The 20,298-nt window shown below is 36.4% G+C and overlaps 1 protein-coding gene across 1 annotated transcript in view; it reads left to right on the forward strand.

Moving 5' to 3' along the window:
• Positions 1 to 20,298, forward strand: part of LRP6 (LDL receptor related protein 6) — a 255,064-nt gene that overhangs the window by 182,407 nt on the left and 52,359 nt on the right. Inside the window, exons 9-14 of the mRNA XM_042782839.1 lie at positions 11,471 to 11,687; positions 12,295 to 12,584; positions 14,230 to 14,456; positions 16,416 to 16,600; positions 17,553 to 17,879; positions 19,802 to 20,004. Coding sequence (XP_042638773.1) covers positions 11,471 to 11,687; positions 12,295 to 12,584; positions 14,230 to 14,456; positions 16,416 to 16,600; positions 17,553 to 17,879; positions 19,802 to 20,004 — 1,449 coding nt within the window. The remainder of the gene's footprint in view (positions 1 to 11,470; positions 11,688 to 12,294; positions 12,585 to 14,229; positions 14,457 to 16,415; positions 16,601 to 17,552; positions 17,880 to 19,801; positions 20,005 to 20,298) is intronic.

The following is a 20,298-nucleotide window of genomic DNA, read 5'->3' on the forward strand; positions in this document are numbered from 1 at the left end:
AAAAGTGCAACACCTCTATAACCAAAAGACAAATATAATCCAATTAAGTAATAGTCAGAAGACATGAATAAACACTTAAACTTGCTGCAGCACTAGTAGCAAAGTTGAACAAGACAGAAAATAACAAATGCTCGTGAGGATGCGGAGAGATTGAGACTCTCATATACTGCTGGTGGGACTGTGAGATGGTACAATCACTGTGGAAAGCAGTATGGCAATTCCTTAAAAAGTTGGAATTAGAAATAACATTTGACCTAGCCATTCCATTACTAGGTATATATCCTAAAGAATTGAGAGCCATGACAAGAACAGACATATGCACACCCATGTTCATCGCAGCACTATTTACAATTGCCGAAAGATGGAAACAACCTTGGTGTCCATCAGCTGCAGAATGGATAACCAAACTTTGGTACATACACACAATGGAATACTATGCAACCATAAAGAATAACCTAGAATCTGCGAAACACTGCATAACATGATAAACTTGGAGAACATTATGCATGCTGAGTGATATAAGTCAATCACAGAAGGACAAATATTATATTAGTCCATTATTGTAAAAGTCAAGGGAAAGTTTATTGATGGAAAGAAATTTCCATTGTTGGCGTCCAGGGGTGGGAGGGGAAGGGAGGGAACACTGTTAGATAGATAGAGATAAGTATTGATTTGGGTAAAGAGAAGGGCAATGTACCAAATGTGAGTGATCAACATGATGGCATTGACAAAGAAGAAGATATAGAGAGGTACATTGGAGGTACAGACAACAAAGATGAACCCTTTTGCACATACACTACTGTATTGTCAGTGAAGGTACACATGGGTGTACGGATGGATAGATGGGTGGACAGGCTGAATTATTAGGTGTGTCTATGAAGTGGGGAGTGTGTCTAAGACCATGTATAGGGTTGGCAGACAATGATCCTGAGTGTATTTGCATGATCTGAATTCCCAGGGCTATAGTATAGCTGACAGGGGAGAAGGTTGTAGTCACTTCTTGGTCCCAGCCAACTACCCAGAGGTACTGAGTAGTTGAATCTGTGGGCTCGGGACCATAGTCATGGGACATCAAGCTCAGTTGACATAATATACTACACAAAACATCGTTCCACCTTGGTGACTAGCCACTGGGATCTTAAAATCTTGCAAGCAGTCATTTAGATGTAATGATCGGTCTCTCCTCATCCAGAGCAAGGAAGAATGAAGAAAACCAAAGATTCATGGAAACAGTTAGTCCTAGTGACTGGTACACCATATGATCTGCAACCTATAAAGCTATGAGATCAGAAAACTAGATGGTGCCCGGCTACCACTGTCAACCACTCAGAGGAGAATCTATGTAGGAGACCCTGGATAGAGGGAGAACAATGTGGAACAAAATTCAGAATCATTTGGTGCGGGTGGGGGAGACCATGTTTGCTGGTCTGATAGAGCCTGGTGGAAACACTGATACTATGGCCCCTAGCTGCCCTTCAGGTCTGGAATTGAACCCATACCTGTGGCTTCCAGACAAACAAAAGACAGGCATATGAGTTGAACATTTACCTCTAGTAGATACACTCCTTGGAGAGAACAATCATGGGAGAAAGGAGGGCTGCTTATGCACCGGGAGACAGCTCAGGGGGCAGGAGGGCATGGAGGGATGGACATAGGGAAGAGGTGACTCTCGGGAGGAAGTGGGAGGGGAGCTGTTGCATTGTGGTGAATTGTGGTCAATGTCATGAGACAAAGTGCGTGTGAACTGCTGTATTGAAAGTGCATTTGCTCTTTTCACCGCAATCACAGTAAAAAAAAAAAAAAATTGGGGAGAGTAGGCAAGGCATAGTTTGGGGACTTCTCAGGAGAGACTGTATAGAGAGAACATTGAGCAATTAACAGTGGTGTAGGTATTTTAACTTCTCGTTTCACTTTAAAGTCACCACCTGTATTTAAGCAGGGCTTCAAACTGGTTCATTCCATTCAGTCATTGCCAACAAACTGAAAGCAATATGCCCCGAATTTGTGAAATGTGAGTAAACCAGAATGAGAAAAATAGTGCCTAAGGCATTTGACTCCTATGCAGGAGACTGGTGGTTGAAACCCACCAGCCACTCCTTGGAAAGACTGGGCAGTCTACTTCCTGGAGATACTGCTTCGGAAGCCCAAGGAGAGGTCGCTGTGAGTCAGGATTGGCTGGATGGCAGCGAGTTTGGTTTTGTTTTGTGCCCTGCTAGAAACTTAACTTACTCTCCCTCTTAGCAAACAAAGGCAGCATGCATGTTGCATAGCAATCAAATGTCTTGACAATCAGTCATTAACCACAGTGCTCCATTCAAAGATGGAAGCCACCTGCACCTCTTTGAATATGTGTTGGTCTCCACAGTCTTGGTAATAATCCAGTCTCCCTCATGAGGCTCCTGAAAAGACTCAGTATACGTCTTCTGTTGTAGGGCTTCAACCTTTTTCCTGTTCCGATTATCATCTTGCTTCACCCACATTTTACAGATGTGGGTCTCTTCTGATTGCGTTTCATCAGCCACAACTAAACCAGTTCAAAGCTCTGATTTAAAGATTCTGTTTAATAGTCATTTTTAAAAGTTTTCGTAGTGGACAATGGATTGACTTGATTTTTTTTCTCTTGTGTGTCTGCAGTATAAAAATTTAGACCTGTTAAGAATGTTATAATACAAGCCTTGTAATTTTTTGTTTTTCTTGAACTTTACCATATTTCCTGAACTTATCATTCTATTTCTTATAATTTGGTTTTTGGTAGACTTGATATGAAATAACTAAACCTCTGAGAAGGATTAGAATTCCCTTTTTTTTCCACTGAGATTTTAAATAGAATAGTATTTGTTAAACATTTCATTTGTAATTTTGAGTGTCAGAAATATGCCACACTTGTAGAATTTGTAAATAGGAATGAAATTAATTCTTTATGTAATTAATAAAACGTCTGTTCAGATTATTTATTTATTTATTTATTTATTTATTTATTTTTTTTTTTTGAATTGACTAGTGTCTTGGTTTGTATACTTGGTGAAGAGTCATATTATTTTTTCTGTGTTGTAGTTGCTCTTTTTTTAAATATGAAAAACAACTATGTCACAATAGATTTCATTAGTCAGCTAATAGTAAGTAAACATATTTCATGGGTTATCAAAGTGTTGTTGTCTCGAAATAAAAGAAAGCTGATTCCAGGTCTCAAAAAATTACCCATTATTTCTGGGTAGTGCAATATAGTCACATCAACATTTTACAGCAGTTGTTTTTTTTCTGTCCCAGAGTTCTCTTCCCAAAAATTCAGCAGCACTTGGTGCTTTTTGCTTCATTGGCTTCTTTTGTTTACCCAAGGTCATACAACTTTCCATTTAGAGAGAACAAGACTAGAATTCACGTTTACTGATTCCTAATAAGCTACTTTTTTGTGTTGTGCTCTGCTGTTTCTTTTATTACTCATTTTGAAATTATTTCAGACTTGCAGAAATTTCTGCATCTTTTGTCCAGGTTCATTCTACATAATCATGTTCACTAGAAAATTAACTTTGATACTACTTCATCATTTCTTTCTACATTTATTTAATTGAAATTATACTGTAAGGAAGAGCTGTCCCTTTCCCTTGGTTTTTTGCTTGTTTGTTTATAGTAATATATATTCCATAGAGTAATATATATTTAAGGGGTATATTTTTTTCTCATTTTATTGCACACATTGTCTTGGAAATTGGCTATTGGGAGTGCCTGCGAGTTTACACATGGGTCCTTTTCACATATCCCCATCATTTTAAAGCATTTTATTACTTTGTGGTACAGCTATATATCCCATCCTCATATTTCCCCTGTCCTAGCCCTGGGCTCAGCTATTTCTTCAAGTAGTCCTGTTCCTTTTAATGGAGAATTAAAATAAACAAGAATATTGCCATCAAGTTAATTTTTACTCATAGTGACCTTACAGGAGAAAGTAGAACTACCCGGTAGGGTTTCCAAAGCTATAAATCTTTATGGAAGCAGACTTTCTCCCATGGAGTAGCTGGTGAGTTCAAGCTGCTGACCTTTCTGTTAGCAGATAAGCACTTGACTACTGCATCACCAGGGCTCTTTAATGGAGAATAGTGTTTAAAAAACCAAGATCTGAGCATATGGTGTGCTCACTGGTACTGCAGTAGTCTGCCTTTTAATACTAAGGTATTACAGTGGATGTTTTCCCAAGTACTCAGATTCAAATAGAATTTACTTTACTTGTGCTTGAAAAGTATGAAAGAAAGGACAGCAGCTTTCCCGTGCTAACATGCTAGTGTTTTCCCCATTAGAGTTTACTTGAGACTCCAGGAGACAGGCTGGCAGAAGAGTTTCATGAAGCAATTGCATATAATTGACCAAGGTGTTGTTGGTATTCATTATAATGATGCTATTGTTTGTTTTTCTCAACTTTATAATTTCCCTGAATAGTTCAGGTTTTAGTAAGCTTTGGTCATCACAATTCTTAACTGTTTGTAAATTAGACTATTGTTTGTAATAGTAATCTGCAAATGTTTAATATTCTAAGCATAGACCCTTGTAAAAATGTTGTAAAACTACCTGATGTGACCATGATGCTTTTATTTTCTTCATACTAAAATCACTTGTGTTTAGTGAAATACGATATATCTTAAAAAGTAGGTTAAAAGGTTTTGAATGCAGAACTCTTTAATTGTTCTCTTAAATATTGCATAATTTTTTTTGTTGTTGTTTGAGTATTGGATATTGGCTATAACGTTAGAAGAAGAATGGTTCATTGTGAGAATAATTTGAATTTCTCTTTGGCACTTTATAGCATTCTCACTCTTGCACATTTTATGGTAGGAGCTTAGTTGTCCTACTGTTATCTGTTTCTTGAACGTGTCTAGTCAAGTTCCATAGGAGCAGTTTTGGTAATAGACTGGCTGTGCTCCAAATTTTCGTGGATAATCCCATCTTGACATTTAATGAGCTAATGTGAAGCTACTTAAGAACTGGATGTGATGTCTATAGAAGGTTTGCCATTACCTCATCTCTGTGGAAATAATGTTTTGGTTAACCTGCATCTGCTTTCTGTTGTAGCCTGTATTTAATGTGGTTTGTGATACTTGGTAATGCCTAGAATGTTAAACCTAATGTATACCACAGTGTGGTTGAAACAGCTGAAACTAATGGAGACGCTGGTTCATACTTGGAGGAAGATTTTAGAAGTGACGGAAACCTAATTTCAATTTAACTAATTAAACTACACTGAGGTATTACAATGGTGCACACCCTCAAGAGTTGCCAGAGGTTTAATTATTGTTGGCTCAGCTATTAAAACATGAGAGTAATTTTTTGGAATCCCCTAACATGGTTCATTTGTTCTAGGATCAGAATGTACAAGTAGGCTTTTACCAGGATTTGTGTTGTTATTTTGAACATAAGGGGCTTAAAACCCTATCAGAAGCCTAATAACTTGTCCAAAACTTTTAGTCACTGAGTATAAGAAATACAATAGTGATTTCCTTTGAGACAAAAAAAGCAGGATATTACTGTTTCACTATTTTGTTTCTGCCCAGTAGAATAAGATTGTGTGGCTGGTACAAGAGAAGTGTTTAGAGAAGAAGCTGGTTTTCTCGTAGCAGAGCCAACTCTGCAAAAGTAACTGAAGGAAACAGATTTCACAAAATAATCATTGAACTCTGTATAAAGGGAAATACATGGTTCTTTGGATGCAAAGACTCAGAATCAGATTTCTTTAAACTGTTGATCCTTTAATCCCTTCACAGGATCCTTGTAATTGCTTTCCACATATCAGCAGTAAAAATGTTGGCAGCATTTATGAATAACATCAGTTATCATCATCATCATCATCCAGATCTCCTTGGATTTGTTACTTATATTTCCCTCTTTATTTATTTATTAATATGGAAAATTTCAGTATATAGAAAAAGTCATCATGAACCATGCAGCTTGTACCATTATTAGTACATAACCAGTGTACAATGCAGCATGTCTTAAGGGAAGGGCTAAGGAAGTGGCAGAAATGGATTATTTTATTAATATATCTAATAATTTTAATACTCTCATTTTGAAATAGCCTAAAAGAAATGGATGGCACAGACCTTTGTCTTTGCACTCTTACAAATTAAACCAGGGCTTTGACTGACAAACTTGAAAATATGATGTAAGAAAAGGACAAATAGTGTTTTGTTAATTTATTAATTTTTAAAAAAATATAAAACCAAAACCAATTCACTGCTATCAAGTCAATTCCAACTCATAGCAACCCCTCCTTGGGTTTCCAAGGAGGTATCTCTACGGAAGTAGATGGCCCTTTTATTCTCTTAAATAATTTTTACCCATATTAAAATTAAATATGGAATAGCTGAGGAGAAAGGAAAGACCAAATGAAAAACATTTAAATTTTTGTGACTTTACGGAGCAAGATGAGTCTGGGGCAAGACTGAATATAGGGCTATGGAAGAGGGAGATCAACCTAAAGAAAGAACAAACTAGTTTTACTTTAGGCTGTATAGTCACTCCTGAGCAGTTCAATACAGGTGCCACTAGACACATGTGGCTTTTGAGCACTTACATGTGGCTAGTCTGAGATAAGCCTGAGTGTATGTGTTAAGTGTAAAATACACACTCAGAAAACATAGTGTGAAAAAAGTAGTAAAAATCTCACTAGTAAAAAATTTTCATATTAATTACATGTTGAAATAAAAACAATTTGGATATATTAGATAAATCTATAATTAAGATTAATTTTACCTAATTCTTTGTAGTTTTTAAATTTAAAATTATACATGTTGCTCATATTTGCAGTTTGTATTATATTTCTATTGGACAGCACAGTTCTAGACCCAGTCCTGTAGTAAAAACTATAATAGATGAAAACAGTGATAAGGAATTAAGGGAAGAAGTAGATGTGAATTGATATGTCTTGCTTTAGTGTGCACTTTACTTTTTAAAAAATATTTATTTATTTTACTTTAATTTTTGCTGTGATACTGCCTTGGAAACCAAGGAGGGGTCACTATGGGTTGGCTCCGACTTGACAGCAGTGCTTTAGTTTTTTTTTTTTTTTTTTTTTTTAGGAAATAAGTTTCTGGTCACTGTGCTATTCAGAAGACTTTCCATAAGACCTTTGTTACTATTTTATGTTGTTTCATCAGATGTTGTTAAAGTCCTTTTTCTTTCTACTATGTCTTTTGCTTTCTTTTCTTCCTCCTGAGACCCTAGTTTGCACTTAGTGCAGCATTAACATTGATACAAACCCCAGTTTTGTCAAGGGACTAGAGTGAAGAGCAACAAAACATTTTTGGCCCACAGTCCTTTATCTGCAGTTCTGAAATCCAAAGCTCTGAAAAACTACAGGTTTTTTTTGTTAATTCAATTGGTAGAAAACCTGACCTGAAGTAATGTGGGGAAGGCTGTTTGTAATCTTTGTCCCACTTTATGAAAATATTTATCTGTTTGCTACAGAATACTAATGTGTTTAGAAATAAAGTGCTGCCTTAGACCCAGGTGGAGGTGATATGCTATATACATTATTTAACCTTTCTAAATATAAAAAATAATTCTGAAATACAGCCGACTCATAGGGATTGTGGACCTCTATTAGATTTGACACATTATTGAACACCAGTTACAAGTTGTGAGATGACGTCAAGGACATTATACATGGAGAAAGCAAAATAAGATTATTAAAAAGACAGGAAAGGAAGATAAGACCAAAATGAATGTCAGAAGACTCTGAAACTTGCTTTTGAATGGAGAGTAACTAAAGTGAATGGAAGAATTAGTAAAAGAGCTGAACAGAAGATTTCAAAGGGCAGCTTGAGAAAACAAAGTATTACAATGAAATGTACAGAGACCTGGAGTTAGAAAATCACAGGGGAAGAACATACTCAGGATTTCTCAAGCTGAAAAAACTGAAGTAACTAAGCCTCGAGTTGCAATATTGAAGGATTCTGTGGACAAAATATTGAACAATGGAGGGAAGCATCAAAAAAGATGGAAGGAATACACAGAGTCACTGTACCAAAAAGAATTGGTCGACCTTCAGCCATTTCAGGAAGTAGCATATGATCAAGAATCGATGGTGTGGAAGGAAGAAATCCAGGCTGCACTGAAGAAATTGGAAGAAAACAAGGCTCCAGGAACTGACAAGACCCATTCAGATGTCCAACAAATGAGTACAGTGCTGGTGGTGCTTACTCATTTATGCCAAGAAATTTGGAAGACAGCTATCTGTCCAACTGACTGGAAGAGATCCGTAGTTGTGTCCATTCCAAAAAAAAGTGATCCAACAGAATGTGGAAATTCTCAAACAGTAACATTAATATCACACACAAACAAAACGTTGCTGAAGATATTTCAGAACTGGTGGCAGCATTATATTGACAGGGAACTTCCAGAAATTCAAGCCAGATTCAGAAGAAGATGTGGAATGAGGGTTATTATTGCTATGTTAAATGGATCTTGGCTGAAAGCAGATAATACCAGAAAAATCTTTACCAGTGTTTTATTAACTATACAAAGGCATTTGACTGTGTGGATCTAACAAATTATGGATAATATTGTGAAAAGTGTGTACTTAAACCAAGGGGCAATCATTCAGACAGAACAAGAAGACACCACATGGTTTAAAATCAGGAAAGCTGTGCATCAGGTAAATCAGGTAAATGAGTTTCACTATCATTAGTCCGTATGCTGAGCAGATAATCCAAGAAGCTGAATTATGTGAGGAAGAATGTGGCACCAGGATTGGAGGAAGACTTGTGGTTATTAACAACCTGCAATATGCAGATGACACAGCCTTGGTTGCTGAAAGTGAAGAATAGAAGCACTTACTGATAAAGATCAAAGACTACTACAACTGACAGTAGAGATCACATGTCAACGTAAAGAAAGCAAATATCCTCACAGCTAAGTAAGCAACATCATATCATCATAAATGGAGAAAATGAAGTTGTCAAGAAGTTTGTTTGACTTGGATCCACAGTCAACCCAGATGGAAGCAGCAGTCAAGAGATCAAATGATGTATAGATTTGGCAAATCAGCTGCAAAAGACCTCTTTGCAGTGTTAAAGTGCAGAGATGACACTTCACAGCCTAAGATGCACCTGACCCAAGCCATGGTATTTTCAGTAGCCTCATATGCATGAGAGAGCTGGACAGTGAATAAGGAAGACCATAGAAGAATTGATGCATTTGAATGTAGGTAAAGGATATTGAATGTATTGTGGACTGCTGGAAGAATGAACAAATCTGTCTTGGAGGAAGTATAGCTGGAATGCTCCTTAAAAACATGAATGGCTAGATTTTGTCTCATTACTCTGGTTATGTGTTAACTTAGCTGGGCATGGTTTTGAGTGGCTGGGCAGCTGGATGTAGTTTCTTCCCATGATGAAATTGATAATCAACTCAGTGGTGGAATCTACTGTGAGCAGCTGAGTAGCTGCTGTAGGGATGTTGTCTGCTTCCAGTGTGTAATAAGCTTTGAGAAAGGTCTCAAGCTTTTTAGAACATCTGGATCCTGCATTTGGCTGTCTTCATCTCAGTGGCCTGCCATCTTGAGGCTGTTTCTGGACTTGAACTAGTGGCCTGCCATGTTGCTTGATAATTTGGGACTGTGCCATTTTACTTGCAACTTTGGCTTTGTCGACTTCAGCAGCCAGCAGCTATTTGAGTTAAGAGAAGCCTCCAGCTTCAGTGGGCCGGAAGCAGAGAGGCAGAGCTGAAGCCCAAGATCAAGGGGCTTTCACCCAGCCTTTAGAACTGGCACTTTGAACTCGGACTTTTAGGCTCCTTAACTGTAAGAGAATAAATTGTTTGTTAAAGCCGTGCATTTGTGGTGGTTTCTGTTGTAGCAGCACTAGAGAACCAAAACAGGTATGAAGCAGAAGGTCAGCAGTGATTGGGAGGATGGTGCAGGACTGGACATTATTTTGTTCTGTTGTGCATAAGATCGCTGTGAATTGGAACAGACTCAATGGCATTACTATCCTACAGAAACTAGAAATATTTTGCTAACCATAATTCTGTCTTTGAAAAGAGATTCTTTAGTACAATGTAATCTGAACACAGTAACAAAAGTAAATGAGCTCTTCCTGAAAATACAGTTCTTTTGTGCACTCTCCTATAAAGTGTTTCAGAATTTCTTTGTTCTCTATAGTTCCCCTTGTCCTGGAATTTAATACCTGCCACAAAGTGGTATCTGCCTAATGTTATCTCCTTTGAATCCTTTTCATGTTCTTTCTATAGTCAGTGTTTTGATATCAAACACATCAAATGCATCCTTAACACGTTATTTCTCTTACTCTGTAAAATCTTCTCTTTCTCTTTGTAAAAATTTTTCTACTTTTTCGAGATGAACTTTTTCTTTGTTGCTTACATATCTTTTTGTGTCGGGGGGGGTTAATGTCAATATAGTTAACCTCCCCAACTAGATTGTAATCTCTGCTGAAAAAAAACTTTGTTCTAAACCTCTTAGCATTTATTATAATGTCTTCCATGGTGATCTGTATGTATTAGATACATTTATTAATGTTGTTTGATTTGAGAGTGTTGCTGACAGAGCAGCAAAAGTAGGTACCCTGATCAAAGTGTCAAATTGTTTGCTCCCTTTTAGTCATTGTATTATTTACCAAATATCTAAGAAGCAAAAGCAAACAATATAGGGGTAGGAAATAATAAGCTATATAGCCCTTTAGTTTTTTACATTTTCAGAACAAAAGATTAAAGCATGTTGTTGAATGTCAGTGACAGAAAAAATACCTTTTATGGAAATTGTTGATGTGTGTATAATGAGAGTATCAGAAAGAATTTGATAATTTTGCTAAAGGGTAGTTGGAATGAGGTACATCCTACTTTCTTGAAATTTAGTTGAAGAGACGGTATCATAAACTCCAGGTACTTTTGTAATTATAACCTCAGGGGGATGAGAGATTTTATGAGAGCCCTTTTTATCTTTTAATTTTATTTAAACAAAAATAATAGAAATTAGAAAGCATGCTAAGTAGAAGTTCTAAAAAAAGACTTAACTGTTTACAAGCTCTATGCTTTATCTGAATCTCAGTTTCTTTAGATATAAAAAAGGAAAAACTCTTAGGATAAAATGAAATACTAAACAAAATATGTAATAAAATAATATGTGGGAAGGGTACACTATACTTTGAAAACATACACAAAATTGATGGGATTATATTTTTAGTTGGCATAGTTATTTAATAGGAGAGATCTTCATAAATCTAAAGTTGAAAAAATTTTTAGTAGGAAGGGTAATAAAAGATTGGAGAAATAAAGGTCAAATATTGACTGTTTGAAATTATTTTAATTGAATTGAAATGTTTTGATTTTGTGACAGCATTAAAATAGGAATAATAAGAAGACTCTTAGGTTTTGATGCAATAGGCAGTTGGATTTGTCTTTTTTAACATAGTTATAAAAGATAAGTATACACCCTTACCTCTTCCTTCTCTTTAAACTTTAACTGAAGGTTATGAATACTGATGGCACTGGAAGACAAGTACTTGTGGAAGACAAAATTCCTCACATATTTGGGTTTACTTTGTTGGGTGACTATGTTTACTGGACTGACTGGCAGAGGCGGAGCATCGAAAGAGTACACAAACGAAGTGCAGAGAGGGAAATCATCATAGATCAACTGCCTGACCTCATGGGCCTAAAGGCCACAAACGTCCATCGAATCATTGGTAAGTAATTTTGAAGCTCTCTTAGAGATGGAAGCCAGGAATGAGAGAAGATAGAGATAGCACCTTATAAAACAGTATTGCAAATTGTTAACTAATTAGTATATTTAAGAGCTAAATCTCCCTTAAGGCTGAACACCCCCACACACACACCCATCCCTACCCCCCAAGAAAATAATTGAGACAACCTAGGAATTACCTGTTAACCTCTTTAGCAGGAAATGGATCTCTTAAACACTGGTTTTGTACTCTGGCTGCATAGTTTCAATTGAAAGGTTAAATACATATATACATACATATAACTTTCTTTGTCAAAATAATTCAGTCCTATTGTATGAATAATGTAATTTATTTTATTTTAAAGTTTACTCAAGTACAAAGTAAAGTATTTTACCTTCTATATTTTAACACAGTATCCCCTGTATTTAACCATTGTTGCATTGCCTATTTGATTTTAATATTGTGAGATTAGAACTGAAATCTAGATTTGGGAGCAGGCATAATCATAGGTCTTGGTGAACCAAATGCTTAGTCATTTTAAAGTCAAAATGTGTTGATGTGTCAATGTGTGTGTCCGTCTGTACCCTTTTATAATTAATTCATCTTTCAGGTTCCAACCCCTGTGCTGAGGAAAATGGGGGATGTAGCCATCTTTGTCTTTATAGACCTCAGGGCTTGCGCTGTGCCTGCCCCATTGGCTTTGAACTCATCAGTGACATGAAGACCTGTATTGTTCCGGAGGCTTTCCTTTTATTTTCACGGAGAGCAGATATCAGGCGAATATCTTTGGAAACTAACAATAATAATGTGGCCATTCCACTCACTGGTGTCAAAGAAGCTTCTGCTTTGGATTTTGATGTGACAGACAACCGAATTTACTGGACTGATATATCACTCAAGGTTAGCAAAGGAATTGGAACATTGAAGCTGGGGCCTGAAAGGGGTGTTTCTAGAATTTTTTAATCTCAGTGCTGTGACCTACCTCCCTGTTGTTTGATAGGCAAAATTCAGCAGAAAACCTTATCTTTTTAAAGGAAGTAAAAAGAAAGGCCCATTCAGTAATTTGTTATTGGGAGCTCTGATGGCATAGTGGTTAAAGCATTCAGCTGCTAACCAAAAGATCAGCGGTTTGAACCTACCAGCAGCTTTGCAGAAGAAAGATGAGGCAGTTTTCTGCTGTAAAGGGTTGCCGAGTCTCAATTGACTCAGTGGCAGTGGGTTTGTTTTTTTGTTTATTTTAATACAAGGTACATTGCTAAATCTGCAAGGCATAATCTTCCTTTACTTTGTTCTCATTGATAATAATATTTATTGCCATTAACTAAATAAGCAGTTGTATGCTTTGCATATATGACTTACAGAGGCTTGGTTTTCAGTTTATTTTAAACAGAAATTTGGAGACTGAGAGAGAAAAATGCTATTTATGAGCTATAAAACCCACTGTCATCCAGTAGATTCTGACTCATAGGAACTCTATAAAACTGCCCCATAGGGTTTCCAAGGCTGTAAATCTTTATGGAAGCAGACTACTTCATCTTTCTCTCACAGAGTAGCTGGTGGAGTGGTTTGAAGCAATTGATTACTACCCGAGCTCCTTCCACAGGACTCTATAACTCTATAATATAACTTTATTTTCTTTTTCCCAGAATAAATATTGAAAAGCACATTGAAGACAGTAGATGAGAGGAAGCTCCTAATCAGAAAATCTGGAGACTTATCTTTCCTTCTCCCAGATTGTTTTGGGCTTGTTTAGATGACTTGGGTAAATTCTTATCTAATGTAATACAGACATTTTAGAGCCAAACTTTGGATTCTAATGATGTTCAGTAAAATCTATTGAATAAGGGACAAATTAAATAAATAAATTTGTTCACTGTGTTGCCTTTGTGTTCCCTTATCTTGAAAATAGAGATGATGCCTACCTACCTTGTAGGGGTTTTGTGAAGATTAAATGAGAAAATCTGTATATACAAAGTGCTTAGGGCAGTACTTGACAAGAAGTAGCAGCTGTTATTATTAGCCTGAAATGTGATTATTTAAAAATATTTCGGGGATTTGAAACTACAGTGTTAATAAATGATAATAGTTATATAGTGTTTTATAAGATTTAATAGCATGTGAAATTGACACGACTTGTCATACTCTCTACCTTCAGAAAGTTGGTAACAGCTAAGTCTACAATACTCTGGTCACATCTTTTTTTCTTGATTGCTAATTTTAAAAAGAAAAGTCATTCCAGTGTCTTACTAGAATAAATTTTTGGTCTTTAAGAGTTTCAAATTTGTCTTCCTGAATTGACAATAAAACTTGAGGTTACAGCTCCATTAATTAAAACCGGATAAAAATTATCTATCTCTACATGCTCTAGTTGGCATTAGAGATTAACATCAATTTTTTTTTCTCTGTTCATAAAATACATGAATTTTATTAAGAAATAGTATGCTCTTGGCTCTTTTACCCTCTCCTCCACCCTCAACAAACAAAACCTCTTTCTGGATAGTGTTTTATATTTAAGCCATGTGACTTGTTAATCTTGTTTTTGCAGACCATCAGCAGAGCCTTTATGAATGGCAGTGCATTGGAACATGTGGTAGAATTTGGGTTAGATTATCCAGAAGGCATGGCAGTAGACTGGCTTGGGAAGAACTTGTACTGGGCAGACACAGGAACAAATCGAATTGAGGTTTCAAAGTTGGATGGGCAACACCGACAAGTTTTGGTGTGGAAAGACCTAGACAGTCCCAGAGCGCTTGCATTGGACCCCGCTGAAGGGTAAGCTTTGTGTTTTTTGTTCTTTGAAACGGCACTGCACGTTTTGAGGAACATGGCCTTGTTTCAAGGTTATCTTTTTGATGCCTTAAGTAATGCTTATTAAGAATCTGACACTAATGTTAGATATATGGTTTATTTTAAACCATTAATTTGACATTTTAATTAATAATTATTAGCAAAATTTTACTTTTGCCATTAACAGCAGGTGAAGAAAGATTAGTAAAGAGGATATATAATCAGATTGCTAATTAATATTTATATACTAAGCGAACCTTTTTTTAAAAAAAGTCATTATCAAGTAAAAATTTGCACATACTCCCTCCCCAGTTATACCAAATTCCAAACCTATCATAGTTAACCATGGAAATGTTGTTACGTGCTAAGAAGTAACTTCAATTAAAGTTGCATTTTTATAATATTCATTAATTCAAAATTTACGATTAGTCTGATCATTATTGTAAACTTGGAGACAGTATATCTCAATAAGATAAAGTATTTATTAACAACATGACTTCATTTTTAAGGGTAAATGATTCTTCTTGAAAGATTCAGCAAATTTTTGTATGGAAAGTGAATTTGCTCTGTAAATTTTCACCCAAATCACGATAAAAAAAAAAAAAAATTCAGCAAGTTTTAAAAACCCGGTAACTATCTGAAATTTGAAGAAAAAATCCACTTTTAAAAACAGAAGCCAACAGTGTGAACATGTAAACATATTTGCCATATCTGTAATTAAAAATAGTTTCCCTGATATCACCATATCAAAGTCAGTTTTGCTGAGGTAGAATTATGATAATCTTGACTCTAAGCATTAGTTGCCAGACAGATAAATTTAGTAGTTGGGACTAAGGACTCTAGTATAGGTCACTGCTGGCAATTGTGAAATTTCTCTCACAGTTGTTTCTCTTTAGCCCTTGTGGTGTGCACATGCCTGTGAACTGACAAGTATAAATGCAAACAAAGCCTGAGACCAGCTTTAATATTCAGAAAAGCATGTTCATACATTACTACCAAATTGGCCATCAGCTGACAGGCTGATGAGTGAATGTTTGTCCATAGGTATTTGATGCAAGCTGGCATTGTGGACAGCTTTTCTAGACCCAGTATACAGTATGTCTAAACTAGCACCTTAGTAGTTTAGTTGAAAGGCTGTTTGATAGTGGATTAGGGTTCCAATTCTAGCTCTATAATGCATCTAGCTCTAAGACGTTGAATAGGTCATTTACATTTCCTTTAGTGCTTTGGCCTCATCTGAAAAAGCCAGGGCTGCTGTAAGGTTAGAGTAAAAAATTTGGAAAAGTGAAATAAAAGCAAAACAATATTCTAAAGTTTCACAGAAATTGTTATAGTAGTATTCATTGCCCAGCTGACACATATCAAATGGTGATTCACTGCTCTTATTCATAGAGTGTGTTCCATTGGACCATGGGACCAAATGCATTTTCAGACTTGCTTTTGACTTCAGTTAAAGGCTCACTATTTTCACCTTTAATGTACTCCTGTAACTTGTTTATGGGGAGAGTTGATTAGTTGATAGTAAGTTTGACAGTTTAAAAACTTAAATTATTTCTATTGAGATATACATACTTTTTTTCAGAAATGAACCAAATTCTGAGACCAGAGCTTCAATCCATTGTTTTCTCCTTGAATATTAGTTTTAAAAATGCAAGTGCTGCAATAAGGAAATCATTGGTTTGTTTCCAATTCCTAGGATTTGGATGGAACAAATTCATTGGAAAGACTAAGGAAAGCTGACTCACTTCCTTTTTGGGATACAAGAAAAAATATTTAGTTGAGGGTGCCAAAATAATTGAAAAAAGTGTAGGCATGATTTTGTTTTATCGATTTCCTTGACTTAGACTATATTTTCTTTAAATTTTTTGTTACTGTGTGTGAACTTGGCCCTTTTCCCTAAATTATCAAAAGTGAAATGTTAAATAATTGTTGTTTTGTTACTAGATTTATGTATTGGACTGAATGGGGTGGAAAACCTAAGATAGACAGAGCTGCTATGGATGGAAGTGAACGTACTACCTTAGTTCCAAATGTGGGGCGGGCAAACGGCCTAACTATTGATTATGCTAAAAGAAGGCTTTATTGGACAGACCTGGATACCAACTTAATAGAATCTTCAAATATGCTTGGTAAGCTGTACTTCTCTTTATTCAAACACATGCTGTATTTTTCTTTTTATATAAAAATTAGTGACTCTTACTCCTCGGAAGGAAGGTTGGGCAATCCTACTTCCGTAGTGATACTGCCTCGGAAACCCAAGGAGGGGTCGCTATGAGTCGGGGCCAACTCAACAGCATATAACAACAACAACACCACCACTCACCATTGGTTACCCCAAAAAAAAAACAGACAGACCTCACTGCCCTCTAGTGACCCCTCCTTGGTTTCCCAGGCGCTATCATTATGGAAATTGATTGCCCAACCTTCCTTGCAAGGAGTGGCTGATGGGTTTGAACCACCAGCCTTCTGGTTAGCATCTGCCTTAGGCACTATGCCACTGGAGCTCCTCACCATTGGTTAAATACTGTTAATAAAACTTCATATGACAGCCCAGATTGTTCCCTTTGTTCTGGAATTATATCCCATTTTACATTGTTAATAGCGGACTGGGTACTTGGATTCACATCTCTTTGTTATGTGGAGATTTCATTATTACTGGGTTTGTTGTTACGAAATTTATAACTCTCTAGGTAATACCTGAAGTTACTTTTTGTACTGATAATTATATGTACACTTCCATCTTTTTATGGAAGGAAGAAGAAAAGTTGAGTTAATAGACCCTTACGTAGAGAAAAAAACACAATCAAAATAGGCCATTTACAGGATATTATACAAATTGAGTGATTTATAGCAGGACTATAAGTTTGAGGCATGAAGTCATACAACAGATGAATTGATTTCAGAGGACTGGTCTGGTTTTAGAATTGCTTTTAAATGAGTTGTTCTTTTTTTCAAAGTTGCTTGCAGATGTAATGTTTTACATGTTTAAAAATGTTTCTTGTTTTTGCCAGTGGGAGACTTGAATTCTCACCATATTTCATCCCTCTGCTTCTCCCCTGTCTACTGCTTTTCTGAAAATAGGACTCAACCGTGAAGTTATAGCAGATGATTTGCCTCATCCATTTGGCTTAACTCAGTACCAGGATTACATCTACTGGACGGACTGGAGCCGACGCAGCATTGAGCGTGCCAACAAAACCAGTGGCCAAAACCGCACCATCATTCAGGGCCATTTGGATTATGTGATGGACATCCTCGTCTTTCACTCCTCTCGGCAGGCAGGATGGAATGAATGTGCCTCCAGCAATGGGCACTGCTCCCACCTCTGCTTGGCTGTGCCAGTTGGAGGTTTTGTTTGTGGGTGCCCAGCCCACTACTCTCTTAATACTGACAACAGAACTTGTAGTGGTAAGCTGTGTTTCCCCCCGAAAGCAAGCTATAATTAGAGGAGAAAGCTGTATTTTATACACACTATGGTTCATGTCTTTCTAGAATAAAAAGTTGTGAAAGTCCAGAATTGATCATGTGTTTAGCAAAACAAGGGCTAAAGGGTGAGGAATGCAAGTTTCATTACTGACTATTTGCTTGGTGATAGCAGCTTGATATTATGGAAAAATTAAATCTTTTACCCTTGTGCTTTAAACATTTAGTACAATAAAATCTGCATAGCTTCATTGAGAGAGAGAGAGCCCATGTGTGCTCTGTGCATGGTAATTCATATTATAAAGAAGGGAAGAGCAGCAGAAACAGTACAACAAAGAGAATCTCCCAAGTTTTTCTATTGGACCATGAAACAATTCCCTATAACCCAAAACACAACCTCCTTATCCTTTGATGTGCATAGAATAAGGCAAAGGGCAAAAACTTAAATGTGTAAGAGGCCAAGCAGAAATGCTTATGAGAAAAATTAGCCCAGTATTAAACATAGTCAGTAGATAGAACTTAGAGAGCACATTCTCTGAGCATAGTGGGCAGCTGTTACTTAATTCCAGCTAATGTTACTAGATTTTCCTAACCAGTCATGAATCTGGATTTTCTTTTTTCTTTTTTTTTTTGTCCTCAAAAGCTCTTGATTTTTAAGTGTTGGCAAATAATTCATAGTAAAATAACAACACTGTACTAACATAATAACAAAACATTGAATATAACAAAACATTTTTGGCTTGGAGAATGCTAGTCTCTTATCTAAGTATGAAGACTCATGTCTTGGTGGATAGATAGCACAAATTGATAGATATGGTGAAGAAATAGGTAGAGCTTAGGTCAGAAAGAATAGATTCATGGGAGAGAAGTAGAGTGTGGTTCAGTGGGGTAGAAGTTAGCAAAGTGCAACTTACCATCAAAGCAGAATCTTTTTAGTGAAGATATAAATGCAATTCATGACGGTTTAATTCCTTTTAATACCAAGTTTATTACTGCTACTGCTGATAATCATAGACAATAGTTACTTTGTTTTACATTTTTATAATGCCTTACAGTTTTAAAAATATTGTAACATTCTTACAGCAACTTAATGAGAGGCACAAGATAGATACAACCTTTGTTAAGTTATTAAAGTAGGTTAAGCTTTGACCTGTGGAGGTTCAGTGGCTTAGTCAAGAAGAAATGATTACATAGTCAGAGACCTGAAACTAAAACCAGTCTTGAAGTTTATTTTGATCTTGGAAATCCAGTCTTCCTACCACCTAACCCACATAAGAACAAGTTAAGGAAGAATAGAGTTATTCACTTGGTAGACTAGGAGAATTCTGTATATGTCTTCATCACTGTCTTAGCCACCTAATGCTGTTGTAAAACAAGTACTGTAAGTGGGTGGTTTTAAAGACAGAAATTTATTTTCTTACAGTTCTGTATTCTTTGGCTACTTGGCATTCCTTGGCTTCCTCACATAGTGTTTGTCTTCCCCTGTTTGTGTTTGTGTCTTTTTATAACTCAGAAGTGTTTCGCTTTAGGACCCACCCTACACTGGCATTAACGTAACAAAAGAAACCCTATTTTTAAACAGGATTACATCAACATATATTGCGGGATGAGGCTCAATTCAGTCCATAAGACTCACTGAAATTAAGTCTCTTATCTTTGTGTACAAGATAGAGAAAAATAGTCTGGTGGCTATATCATTGAGGAAATTCATAAATGGTGGTGATAACCAGAGTGCTGATTAGCTTTATTCTTAAGAGTTTTGAGGGACTTGCCATAGAATTCTGCCCTCAATCTCACCTGTTCATCATCTGTGTTTGTTTTGTATGGGAGCATATAGGCTGGTCAGATCTATGGGTGATACAGGACTTAAAGTAACTATTTCACATTTGCTTTTCCCCTACTTTCAGCTCCTACCACTTTCCTGCTCTTCAGTCAAAAGAGTGCCATCAACCGTATGGTGATTGATGAGCAACAGAGCCCTGATATCATCCTTCCTATTCATAGCCTTCGGAATGTCCGGGCCATTGACTATGACCCACTGGACAAGCAACTCTACTGGATTGACTCACGACAAAACATGATCCGAAAGGCCCAAGAAGATGGCAGCCAGGTAGGTAATTCAAGTCTCAGTTTGAAATCTATGTCTGCATAATAACTGAAATAACCAACTGCCTGTTTCACTTAAGTATTAACTCTCCACTTATGTCTATGGGTGTGGATGCATGTCCAAACTCGAATTCTGTACCTAGCAGTTTTTTTTTTTCCTCCTGATGACCTTTTCTTTGAGTAAACAATTATTTGATGATGGTATAAAAATGAAAATTATATTAGCATACCTTATGCTCATATATTGCTAATGGTTTTGTCACTTTCACACTCATCCATTTATATAGTATTTTTTCAT

This window comes from Orycteropus afer, unplaced genomic scaffold (assembly GCF_000298275.1).
Source record: "Orycteropus afer afer isolate SDZICR_OR568_19922 unplaced genomic scaffold, OryAfe1.0 scaffold00488, whole genome shotgun sequence".
In the NCBI taxonomy this organism is placed as follows: domain Eukaryota; kingdom Metazoa; phylum Chordata; class Mammalia; order Tubulidentata; family Orycteropodidae; genus Orycteropus; species Orycteropus afer.